Source organism: Manihot esculenta, chromosome 8 (assembly GCF_001659605.2).
Source record: "Manihot esculenta cultivar AM560-2 chromosome 8, M.esculenta_v8, whole genome shotgun sequence".
In the NCBI taxonomy this organism is placed as follows: Eukaryota; Viridiplantae; Streptophyta; class Magnoliopsida; order Malpighiales; family Euphorbiaceae; genus Manihot; species Manihot esculenta.
The window spans coordinates 1,417,996-1,431,766 of record NC_035168.2 but is presented as its reverse complement, the minus strand read 5'-3'; the positions used below and the strand labels follow the sequence as shown (position 1 = coordinate 1,431,766).

The 13,771-nt window shown below is 30.3% G+C and overlaps 2 protein-coding genes across 2 annotated transcripts; one reads left to right on the top strand and one right to left on the bottom strand.

Moving 5' to 3' along the window:
* Positions 1-1,970: 1,970 nt before the first annotated feature.
* On the bottom strand, positions 1,971-3,626 carry LOC110621662 (zinc finger protein ZAT5). Its single transcript, XM_021765932.2, has one exon. It carries the CDS (start codon positions 3,303-3,305, stop codon positions 2,439-2,441), a length of 867 nt encoding a protein of 288 aa, XP_021621624.1. The 5' UTR covers positions 3,306-3,626; the 3' UTR covers positions 1,971-2,438.
* Positions 3,627-7,345: 3,719 nt separating this feature from the next.
* On the top strand, positions 7,346-8,525 carry LOC110620751 (aquaporin TIP1-1). The gene is made up of 2 exons (XM_021764597.2): positions 7,346-7,825; positions 7,922-8,525. The coding sequence occupies exons 1-2, from the start codon at positions 7,442-7,444 to the stop codon at positions 8,294-8,296; spliced, it is 759 nt and encodes a 252-aa protein (XP_021620289.1). The 5' UTR covers positions 7,346-7,441; the 3' UTR covers positions 8,297-8,525.
* Positions 8,526-13,771: the final 5,246 nt, after the last annotated feature.

The window sequence follows — 13,771 nt, the reverse complement described above, 5'->3', positions numbered from 1 at the left end:
TTATATACAGGAGATTGTATTGTGATATACAAAGTAAGTCTTACTAATTAGTCTTCACTAAGGAATAGGTTGATAATCAAAACATAAAAAAAGGTCTTCTTTTAGATTAATAAGTCATTTGTCATTTTTATTTTTCCAATTTGCCACTCTTTAATTGAATTGACAAAATATTTGTGGAGTCGGTCAATTGTAAAGCTTTTTGTTTTCAGTGAAATTAAATTATATATAAAAATTCCATCGAATTCCTATAAAATAATATTATTTTTAATATGATTTTAATTTTTTTTTATTTATTTGAAATAAAAAATGTTCTACTCATATACTAATGTTATATTTATTAATACCAGTTTGTTACATCAGTTGTTAGCCGTTTTAAATAAAGTATTTAAATTTTTTTAATAAGAAATTTAAATTTTATTTTTAAAATATATTTTTTTTATTCGATTCATCTTAGAATTAAGTTCGTATGGATTGAACAGGACAGATTCACATACTATTTATTTTAAAAATACTGAAATAATATTATTTTATTTATTAATTTTATTTATTTATAGATAAAATTCCAGATGTGTATATTAACAAAATGTAGATGGAGAAAATGTATCAATTTTCGAATAAAATTTAAATGTTGGTTTGATGATATTGATTAATATTCTCTTATTTTATATAGTTTTTAATAAGTTTATTTTATTATTTAGATGAATTTAATAGGTTCTATTTAGATTTTAAAGAGAAAAAATGTGGATTTAAAATTTATCTATTGATTATAATGTTTGTATTTATTTATTGATTAATAGTGTAAATTTAATTAATTTTTTTAATTTTAATTTTAATTTTAAAAATATAATCTGCGTCTACAGTTTCAGCGCAGACCGAAATGAATTTAAATATTAAAAAGTTTATTTTTAATAAAATTTTTAAATTTAATTTATTTTAAAATTGAGTAGATAGAAATCAAACCGAACCGAATCACATTTTAACAGAACTATTTAGAAGTGTAGTAATTTTTTATAGCCTTCATAATCTCCCATCAAATACTTACTTAAAACATTAAACACTGCATTTAAATTTATTCTCTGAGCGAAACTAATTAAGCCAATCATAAGTGTAGCCATGAATTGTGGGGTTCATATGGTAGCTACCTACTTTATGACAACACATGTTTGATATGTGTTTGTAAATGTGGTTGGGTGCCCACTTAACTCACAAATCTCCAAAAGTTGACATACTTTAAGACTACATATGCAGTCTCTCCATCCAACATCGATTGACTTTGCCTGATTTTCTGCTTTTCACACTTTTTTTTTTTTTATCTTTCAGATAATTACACTTTAGTTTTTATAGTTTAATAAAATTAATTATTTAACCCCTTTATTTTTAAATTAGATGTTTTAATTGTTAAGCAATTATATTTAAAATTAAAATTTCAAAATTTAATTTTAAAATCTCAAACTGATGCTAGTATTAGTATATATGATGAACCAACTGATTTTTATCAAGCTTCGTTTTGAATAAATTATATACAAAGACTTGGAAAATCAATTTGTGAAAAAATTCAAATAAAATTTTACGCAATCATACATAAATTCCTTTTGATTAGTTATTTAGTTTCAAATAAAGAATTGACAAAAAAATCAATAAATTAAATTTTTATAAAATTATTATTTTAAATAGAGAGAAAAAAAAATAATTCAATTTTCATAAAATTATATATCACAATAAATTGAGTTTTTTTTTTTGAAATTTTATTGAAAAAAAATTGCCACTAAATAGTATTAATATTTCAAGTATCAAACTATCCATTCTAATACTTATTGATAATAATATATAAATTATTAATCCGCCTGGTGTAGGCAAGAAACACACCAGAGCTATAAAGGGAGGATGATTAAAGGTACGATGTCGTATAACATACTTCACTAAACGAGTCCAAGTGGATATCCATAAAACAAGGCTGTTAGCCATCACTTCTGGCTTTTGCTTGCCATCCGTTTATTTTTACATTTATTTTATTTATTTATTTATTTTTGGTCATATTATTACTGAAACAGACTCACTGACAGAGAGATGAGCTTTTTTAGCTTTCTTCCTTGTGAAACAGGAGAAAAAACCTAATCCACCACTTTCGGTTCTTCAATTGGTGGTGACAAACTCATCATGCCCATCTTTATTTTCCTTCTCACTTTCTCACTTGTTTTTCTCTCACTCCAAACGGGATTTACTTCTATATTTTCTTCTTTTTTTATATATCTAATTCAATAACCCAATACCCATAAATTTATGTCATAATTGAAAAATAAAATGAACTAATAATTGGATTATATTAGTGAAAATGGAGTTAATCATTAATTCACATTGAGTTGTGGAGTAAAATAATTCCACTTTTAAAAGAATAATATAATGAAAAAAGAAAAGGGTAGTTGTTATCGCAATGTTAATCAGTAATGGCAATCTACCAAAGAAGACGCCGAGAAAACAAGAACTTGTTTCTCGGAAGCAAAGTGAAAATTCGATTCTGGGAGATCATCTTCTGGTGCAGCAGGAAGATTTAGGTCAAACTGTAGACTATTTCTTGGCTTCTTTGATTCTTGAGATTCAGAACTACTTGTAACCAAGCTCATATTCGTCCTCGCTGTCATCTTAGTGGTTGAAGTAGTAGCGAACGCCCCCCTGTGCCGCCTCATATGACCGCCTAAGGCCTGGCCAGAAGAGAACCCTGCCCCGCATATAGAACACTCATGAACCTTGTTAGATTTGATATTACGGCTACCATATAAAGCTGATCTATTTGGCAATATCTGCAATGAAAGGGCTGTGCTCGTATTTTTAAGCAGTTGATCATCCTTGTCTTGTATCTCTTTCTTCTCTTCGTTGTTAGATTTATTGTGGGGTTTCTTGTGACTCGCTCTATGTCCACCAAGAGCTTGAAACGAAGAAAAGAACCGGTTACAAGTCTTGCACTCATAAAGCTGCGACGACCCAGACACCTTGTTATTACCAGCAGGTGCAGTCTCGGGTGTTTTTCGAGTCCGGCTATGGAGGCTACCTTGAGCTAAAAGAATCAAACAATTAGCCATGTCCTCTTCATCTGCACCAGAACTTTGAATGGAGGTGATCGTGGTTGATGAATAAGACATATTGTTATTGTCAATTCTTTGAAGTGGTTCAGCACCGGTGTCTCCGCCGCTGGAGGAGCTAGAAGTGACGGGTAACCTGAGAGGAGAAGGTGAGCGTTGACGCTTGTTGCGTTTGTGTTTGATGAAAAGAGCGAGCTCCTCAGAAGGCATTGCATGTTGAACATCCATGAAACGTGTAAAGAAGTTTGATAATCTGAATTATGTTGGTGAGTTTGCAATCATGGAAGTATAGTAAGAGTATATAAATAGAGATGGATAGAGAGAGAGAGAGAGAGAGAGAGAAGCAATGGGGGGAAGTATGAGGAGGCGAGGAAAGGAGTGAGATTCGGTTGGCTTTGAAGCAAACCCATTACTTTTTGTAAACGATTCCTTACTGGAGGATTGGTTTGCAAGCCTGGAACCACATAATTTGCCCTTTTTTTCCTCCTTTTATTGGCTTTTCTTGCTTATGGTTTCTGTTATTATCATCGTCTCCATTTGCTTACTCTCACACTTCTCACCCTGGATCTCATATTTAAATATAACTAATAATAAAAATTATAGGGATATATGGAGAAATTGCATTTTTGTGAGAGGCTGATGAAAAGTTTCATGTGGAGTTGACCCACTTCCACTTCACATTCACAAAGAAAGAGTAGACAGTGACCCAATAATCACGCCCCCCTTTACTATTTCATCTAATCATTTTTCATCACCTTATTCATGCTTTTCTAATTATCACTTAAATTCGGCATTTTTTTCGATTGAATTTTATTTTTATAAATAAAATAAATATTTTATTTTATTTTTTAATAAATTGACTCAATGCAAATTACAGTAATATTTTAAAATTAGGAAAAAAGGAACATTCTTTTGTTTACCTGATGTTTTTGAGAGGAAGGTTTCTTTGAACTTGGATGCTATTTGAAAAAAAATATGCAGAGAAGTGCAAATAAATAAAATGAAATGAAGGGTGGTGGCCATATAATTAATTAATTAATAAGAATTATAAGGACAGTGAATGTATATAGAGAGAGAGAATTGGAAAAGAATGTATTAGGGATAGAAAGATTCTTGACGTGGGGAACTCAAACAAGGGTTTTCTTCTCTTAATATTATTCAAGAACTTCCTTGTCTTGAAATGCACCGTTTAATTAGAATAATAGTACAATAATTAATACAATGAAATCATTGTGAGATTACATGAAATCATTAAACTCAAACTCCAACACAATATTAATAATTCAAATTTGGTTTAGTGGACGAACTGAACGTTTATTGAAATGTTGAGTTTTGGGTTTTGAGTTTGGACTATGGCTGAGGGCCAAGCTCAAATTGGAGTGTGGGTCATGGGTTGCTATTATAAACAACTAACTGGGCTTTTGGACTGAATCCGAATGGATCCAAGTGAGATGGTTAGGTCCAATTGATATGAGGAATTATAAGTATTTTTATATCTTGAAGATGACTTCAATATCACTTAGAATAGTGACAAGGAAGAATGAAACTGTCTTTTTTTTTTTCGAAAGCAGGCCCAGCACCAGCAGCCGATGGGTCCTGATGGAAACTTGCGAGGCTATAGCCAGAGTTCATGTACCTTTTGTTTTATTTTTTAAAAATTATTATATATATTATTTAAATCACATCTCGAAAATATTTGAAGCTTTTAGTCGTTCCAGTCTCCTTTTTCATTCCCTTATATTTAATATAAATAGACTATTTTAATTTTCCTTTTGGAGTTTTGTCCATCAAGAACCCTTGGATACTTCTTCAAATATTCTTTTTCACACACTTATTACATGTATGTTAATCCCATCACATGAAATTTTATATTTTCTTTTATATATATTTTCAGATAATAATATAATATTATTTAAAATTAATAAAATAAATACAAATAAAAATAGGCCTCGCTGGGATAATTTCTTTTTTAGGCAGGAATGTATATGTAATTTAATTTAAAATATTTTATATAATTTGATTTTGGTTTAGGCTTTTCAATTTTTACGAATTAAAAAGTGTTTATCTTTATTTATAAAATCATTAAATCAACTTACAAGTTATAAAATGAGCATATATATTTTAAGTTGATAGTAAATTGAATTTAGATAAAAATAAATTATAATATAAAGAAATTCATCTGAATTAGATTTATTATAGAATTTCTTTATATAAAAATTAAATAGAATTTATTTTTTATATCTTTTATTCTTACTAAATAGAATATGGATAAAAATTTCGCATTATTTATAATAAAATTTATTTAAATTTAAATTATAATAAACTGAAAATGCAAATAAATGAAAAGTTATACATGAAAATGAAATAAAACAGACCTGTTTCTATCTTAAAACTATAATGGATACAAGAATTACTATTAGTGATCGGATACGGAGACAAGGAGCCTATCCATCCAGCGTGTTTAGAGGGATGGGGCCCACAGGTACATGTGGTGGTAGCCCACCACTAGTCAAAAGTGGAATTAATACACCCTGTCAATTGCTGGTCTGTTTGTAAACCAATCGCCACCTCCAGCCTGGCCAAGTAACATGCTCATTGCCGTTTCGTGTCCTCACCTTCTATTTACTCCACTTAAATATCACGCGCCCCTTCAATTCCTTTTTCTTTTAACTACAAAATAAATAAATGTATACTATATATATAAATCATTAATGCCCCTATTATTGATAATGAATATTCCTTTTTCCAATTTTAATGAGATATATTTCCCAATGTGGCCAACATTTAATCATATTTTCGTTAAAATTAATATTTACTCCATGGATAAGGGTATATTCTATACCTTTGAATTATATAACCAACAAAATAAAGTACAACAAATGTTTTTTTTTTTAATTTTAATTTTTTAAAGTGAATGATAAGATAAGAAATTAAAAGGTACGTATCAAATAATAAAAAATAAATTCTTAGTGACCTTAGCAAACGTGAGAGGCCTTTTTAATATAATTATAATAAATCCAAAAAAATACCAACCACGTCATACCCCAAACCATATTTTTAAAATATCAGAATATACCCACCCACTATTCACAATACATATTTTTAAATAAAATATATATTGTTTAAAAATATTTTTTCAGTTTCACTAAATAGATTTATATACTAACAACTTTTTATTTGATATTTTTTTAGTTGTTTTCAAAATTGTTAATTTTTAAATTTAAATTTTGGTAAAAATTAAATGAACCAAAAAAAAATACTTTGAAAAATATAAACTAAGATCTTTATGATTAATGCAAGGTATATATTTTTTGATAATTTTGATATTCAAATACATTAGCCATAGGATAATTAATTAGTTAATTTTTTTAATTAATCAAAACCATTCAAATGAAATAATTTGAAATTGATTAATTCAAGTTGATTCAATTATGAGTGTGATTTACCCACCCAAGATTCCTTTCACTAAGCGTGAAGAAGCCTATCATTTTCTTTAATAATATATCATATAATACTAAAATTTTAAATTCATTTAGTTTTTCACATCCATGATAACTTATTATATTTAATAAGTTTTTTTATCTTTTAACTAGGCGAGCAAAATTTTATTTTAATTTATTCAGTTTTAATTTAAATTAATATTTAATAATTTGAAAAATAGTTCTTATTTGAATTAAAATTTAATAACAAAATGAAATTTAATAGTTACATTTATTACCTGGTTCGTGGAAGAACATCAAAATCACCTATATAAAAAGTAAAATTCCATCCGAATACTTTGTTTTACTTTACACATATTACACGTGTCAGTCATGCAAACGCAGTACAACTGTTCCTTACTACTACAAAGAGCGGCAATTATCCTCTGATCATTATCTTTTATTTTTAATTTAAATATTAACTATTAAATAAGTTATATACATTTATATATTTATTAATTTAAATACAAACTATTCGATATTTCCGGAGACAAACCGTCGCAGACAAAACAATCCACATCAGATACGTGTCCCTACAAAAACTGGCCACGTTTCAATAATTAACCCGCTAATGCTTCATTGTCCCGTTGCCTAGCTGTATCAGCATCGATGACCGGTAGATGGGCTCAGACCGAATTTTACAATTTCAAAATAAATTCATTAAATCGCGTTTTACACCCTGTCCGCCAATCGTCTTCCAAAATATTATTTTTCTTTTATAATTTTTCATCCGAAAACCGGTTACTGCAGGTTCCCCAGGACCACTCTTCCAATATAAGTTGAGAAGGGGAAACCAGTGCTTGCACTAGTGAGCTCTTCACCCAGTGAAAGAGAGAGATCATTGTTCGGTTTCCATCGTCGGAGCTTCATTATTACAAGTGGAAGATGCCGATCAGAAACATCGCCGTTGGCCATCCTCAGGAGGCAACTCATCCAGACGCCTTGAAGGCGGCTTTGGCTGAGTTCATCTCCACTCTTATTTTCGTTTTCGCCGGAGAAGGTTCTGGTATGGCCTTTAGCAAGCTAACCGACAACGCTGCAAACACCCCTGCCGGTCTTGTTGCTGCATCCCTCGCCCACGCTTTTGCTCTATTTGTTGCTGTCTCGGTTGGCGCCAACATCTCCGGTGGCCATGTCAACCCTGCTGTTACTTTCGGTGCTTTTGTTGGTGGGAACATCACTCTCCTTCGTGGTATCCTCTACTGGATCGCTCAGCTCCTCGGATCAACCGTCGCTTGCTTGCTTCTCAAGTTCAGCACCGGCGGCCTGGTAATTAAGCCTAGAATAACTCATAACTGCACTTAATTCTATATAAACAGTTACGATCTTATGACTGATTGTGAGTTTTGATATGGTGCTACGCAGACCACCTCAGCTTTTGCTCTTTCTTCTGGAGTTGGTGTATGGAACGCCTTCGTTTTGGAGATCGTGATGACCTTCGGGCTTGTGTACACAGTCTACGCCACAGCCGTTGATCCAAAGAAGGGCAATTTGGGAATCATTGCACCCATAGCAATTGGTTTCATTGTAGGAGCTAACATTTTGGCGGGAGGTGCTTTCGATGGAGCATCCATGAACCCAGCGGTGTCGTTTGGACCAGCTTTGGTGAGCTGGAGCTGGGAAAATCACTGGGTGTACTGGGCTGGTCCTCTGGTCGGTGGTGGGCTTGCTGGGCTCATTTACGAGTTCATCTTCATCGGCAACAACACCCACGAGCAGCTTCCCACCACCGACTACTAAACCAGCGGTGAATGGTGGTGGTGCATGGATGATCGGTTGGCTCGGCTTTTTCTTTTTATTTCTGGTGTATTTATTTTTACCATTGGAGGGTAATTATTTATCCCGTGTTTAAATTGTGATCGTTGATCTTTTTATCCATCGCAATCATCCAATTCCAAGGGTGTGATTTGTGTATTCTGCTCCGGTTGTATGATTCCGTTTCTAGTCATCTTGCATTTATTTTTTTCCATCTCAATTCCAAATTTCCCGTCTTGTACTTTAAATAATTCTTTTTTTTTTTTGTCGTGTTCGTTGTTTTAATAATTAGGAAATGTCTTTCTTCCTAATTTTGAAAAATTATAAATGGAAGGCCAACTGAGTTCCTGTAATTAGATTTGCGCACATTATATGATTGGATTCGGTTGAATTTTTTAATAGTAATAATAATCTTTCAGAAAATTAAAATAAAAAAATAAAAAAATTAAAAAAGCTACTCCAATTGTGCCTTTTGAATTTAGGATAATATTCGATAATAAAAAAGATATCTGAAATCATTAGTTAGTATACATTGTCTGGTTTCCGCTACACACGTCAAATACATAGATTAAGCAAAGTGAAAAAAGAGGGAAAAAAAAATATAATTACTGAAAGAAAAGATTATGAGTTAGCATATGTTATTATAAAATCTTTATTTTGAATAATGTATAAATTAATAATTAATAATGTTTAATGATATTTGAAAAAATAATGCAATATGTTGTATCTTTTAAGCTGTGAAGTAACGGTTTGAATTTTAGTTAAAAGTAATTTGTAAGATAATGGATTTTTTTTTCATATATAGTTATTTTGGGGAAGAGGGTAGGAATATAACTCTTAATACTTTTAAACATGTGAAATCTATTTAGTGGGGAGCATTTTGTTTAATATTAATGATTTTATGTTTGATTGAGTGAATTATGATTACTACTTACCAATAATGATTATGTTTGAATACTAATTACTAATCATGCATTATTTAAAACATCAAATCGAATGGGACCATGGCAATGATGCACCTAATTACTATTTTTATCTTTGAAGATTTTACTGGAACAAGCTTCACTACCCTACACACTACAATAATAGTAATGACCAATGATGTTGATTATAATGATAATTTCTCTCTCTAATTTTCTAGAGATTCCTTCCCCTCCTTCTCAATCATCATAGGTGGTTAGTGATTGAAAGTATATTACTGAAAATTGAAAGAAATAGTAATTTTTTTAATATAATCATATTTTAGATCTTTAATCGTTACACTTTAAAATTTTAATTAAAGATAAGGCTTGACAAACTATTTTGGTAGGCTAAGCGAGCCAACTATTTGGCACCGCCAGAGATTCCACTGTCCGGCTCAATTATGGTTGATTCTGCGAAAGAAGGAGCAGGGCACGTGAAACTTTGGGTCCAAATTCTGATGACTTTATTACCCTTTGTGGACACAATCTTATTATAATTGTCCTACTCATAATTTCAAACGCCTTTCCGACCAATCCTTCTCCAAAAGCAGTGCTGCTTTTTATTTGCCCAAATTTTGCTACTTCTGTCTAAAGGGAAAAGATTTTGTGGCTCTTATCATTCCACCACACTATTTCACTGCTAAATCATTGCTGGTAAAGCCAACATGTGCTTCTCATAATTCCCAACATCGAGTTTCATGTCTCATATGGACCAGAACTCCACTCAAATGTAAAAATTATATGGTGTCATTCCAGTAAATTTTTAAGTGTATATATGTGTCAATTTTTAAGTGTAAAAATAACTTAATATTAATAATATATATATATATATATATTAATAAGTTAGGAAAATTTAATAATGATTTATTCGAGTAATGCCGAGAATTCAAAGTTGTTTGAGGTGGTAGATCCAAATCACTGCCTAATTATTGAAACATCACATGGTGAATACGTAGGCATAAATATCCTAATGTTTATACACGCGAATTTGGAATCAAAGAAAGAGCATGATTCTTTGATACCCATCACCATGCGACATGGAAGGAACCCGCCCACGGACTGGACCTCGTTTCACCTAAAACTAATACACTCTCACTTGCTATTACACAAAACGACAAACTAATAATAATAAAAATAAATATAATTAAATTTAAGAAAATTTTAACTTCAATATGAATTTAAATTAGTTAAAATATTATGGTGCAGGTCGATGTACACTAAACAAAGAATTAGGAAAATTTTGATATAAGTTTTTAATTTTGTCGGGTTTTAGAGGAGAATCGTGGAGGTGGATTTGAGGACCCACCTAATACGCCAACGTTTGGCGGAGTGGGTAGTTCGAAATGAATGTATTCTATTAGCGCACAGAAAACGGGACAAAGGGATGTCGATGACCGTGACACATTACTGTCAATACGGATTCGGGCGGTGGCCGTGGCCCTACTAAGTGTTTGTGTGGCCACCGTCCTATCACTGTGACCTGCCAAAAATCTTTTTTTTTTTTTTTTCTTTGCTAAATTTATGTTACTATTTGATTTCTTTTATTTAAAATCTAAATATTTTAAAATTCATATTATTTTATTAATTAATGATATTACGTTAAGATTCGTCATCAGGGAGGGATGCTGGGGCTACGTTGGAGTCCAAGTCATGGACTATTAGGCCCGCATAAAAAGCCTCTGTGCATTTGAGTTTTGAACCAAACTCCTGTAATCTTATGTCGTGGGTAATGGATTTCTCGTCGGAATTGGGATTTGATCGAATTTACGAAGCTTGTTGGGTTGATTAAGATGGTCACAATTCACCATCCACATAATCGGCCTTCTAAAAAATCATATTTTATTTAATATAAAAATATATATCTCCATTTAAAATTAAAAATTTCATAAAAATTAAATTAAATTTATTTATTTTTTAACTATTTTTTATTAAATAAATCCATTTATGTTTATCTTGAAGAGCTTTCATTTTAGAAAAAATATAAAGAAAAATAAATTATATCACACGAGAGAATAATAAAATTAATAAAATTTAATATATAATTAAATTTGGCTATAAAAAAAACAAATCAATTAAATCGAATTCATGGAAAATTTTCGATTCTCAAGTGCCCAAAAAACAAACTAATTAAGGTTAAAAATTTATTGGGATGATTGTGATTCATTATTTAACAGTAATTAATTGCTTTCTATTATGAGCAATTCGTTTTCTTCACGCCTTCATTCATTTACAGTGGCTTTATATTTTCATTAAATTCATTTTATAATAAATAATAAATATAAATAAAATTAAATCTGTTTATAAAAAATTTAAATTCACGTTACTTCTTTATTGTCATTATTTTGTTTATTTTTAATTGATTATAAATATTAATAAACTTATTCTTAAAAAAATAAAGAACTTAAATATTGATGCAATTAATGAATTTAGATTTTCAAAAATATAATTAACTAGTAAATTAATTAATATTAACTTTTAAGCATAAAAAATTCAATAGAGCCAATAAAATTAGAGTAAAATAAAGAAAAAACTCAAAATTTTATAAAAATTAGAAAAAAAATAAAATATTAAGCAAAGAGAGTGGTACTTTCTCTTTACTTTAGTTTTAATATATAGATAGTTATAGACATAAATTTGTCTATATAAATTTTTAATAATTAAATTAATTGTGAATATACAAGCCAGACCATTTCACATAAACAACACAGGAATATGAGAGCCAAAGTTTGTTTATCCAAACCAGAAGAGAGAGAAAGAGAGAAAGAGGATTTTTTTTTTTTCCAATTCTACTGAGTTCCCTTTATCTTTGAACTAAAGTAACTCCAACTATGTAAATGCTTTTTGTATTTTAAGATCTCAAATGTTTTATTTATAAATATTTTAAAATTTTAAATATTTTATTTACTTGTAAATAATCGACTTTATGTATTTGATTTGGAAGAAAAATTTTAATTTTAATTGTATTTTTTTATTGTCAATTATCGTTAAAAGTATTTATTGTCGATTATCGTCAAAAGTATAAAGAGTCAATAAAATCGACATCAAAACAATAGGTTTTGTAATAGCTCCATAACTACGAAAATTTGAAATCGTTGTGTACTGATTCTTTCTCAATGATAATATAGATGCATGCGATGTTGGATTGTCTCTTCTTCTTTGATTTCTTCTTGTCTTCTATTGTTGGCTTTGGATTTGTTGATGGTGAGTCTCGCTCCTTGTCATTCTTATTTTGTGTTTGAGTTGACGGTGAGACATAGTGGTGTCATTCTTATTTTGTGCTTGAGTTGACGGTGAGACATAGTGGTCAGTGCAGTGCTCTTGGGTTGGCAAAAGCTGATTTTTGTGCTTGAGTTGATGGTGAGGCATAGTGTTCGGTGCAGTGCTCTTGGGTTGGCAGAAGCTGATCAGTCTTTTAGTTGGAATCTTTCCAGATTATCTTCTTTGTTGAATTTGGGCTATCAATTTGGGTTAGGTTGGGCAATGGACGGTTGTATTTGATCTTCTATTCATGTTGGCTTAGAAATGGATTTTTTTTTTTCTTTTTGAACCCTTTCTTATAGTAATCTCTGACTTTCAAATGTAATAATATTTGCATTTAGTAAAGAAAAATAACTCAAGATGGATTAGGAGGAAGATTAGGAAGCAAGCTAGTTACCATATGAACAAGAAACCACATTTCAGAAAAAAAAAATGATTGAAAAACAATTTGAAGAAAATATTTAAAAAAAAAGTAAAACTACTTAAAACATGTTAATTTAAGTTGTAAATTAATTTTTTATATTTATAATACATTTTAAGAATATTTTAAACAGACTTTAACTTAAATATGTCTTGAAATTTTTTTTTATCAATAATAAATTTCATTAAAAAAAGTTACAGTTAGAAATCCAAAAAAGTCTTACTTTTTCAAAAAAACAAAAAAAAGATTGAATCTAAATTTGACACATGGAAGGGGAAGAGGTTATCGACAATGTGATAATAGGAGGCAGTGTTAGTGCTCAACTCTTAAATACAAGAAGCCATGATGACCAGAAGCCTAGGAGCCCTTGAATACCAACTACAAGATAACCTACAATAAAGAGCAACGCCGCAACAAACACAGTAAAAGTGATTCAAGAAAGAAAAATTGAGAAGGAAGCAGAGTCCAACGCCTTTCAATCAGTATAGCGGGAGGGGGTGGCAATGAAGGAAAGATTTTCAGCTAAACATTTTAACTCTTAGGGTAACCTCTTCTCCCAAGAGCCAGATAAAGTACAAACGAAGCCAAAAAATAGAAAATCAACAAAAACAAGAGTAAAAAGCAAACATGCAAATCCAAAACTAAACGCTTATGATCAACACAAGATATGCAACAAGACAGAACAACATAAACTATTTTCATTCATTCCAAGAGGATATCCACTTTCAGATGGAGGACTTCACTTGCCCATGAGGGATAGAGAGAATCATGATATCAACATAAATGAATTGTTGGTAAATAAAAAAAAAAATCAAATTT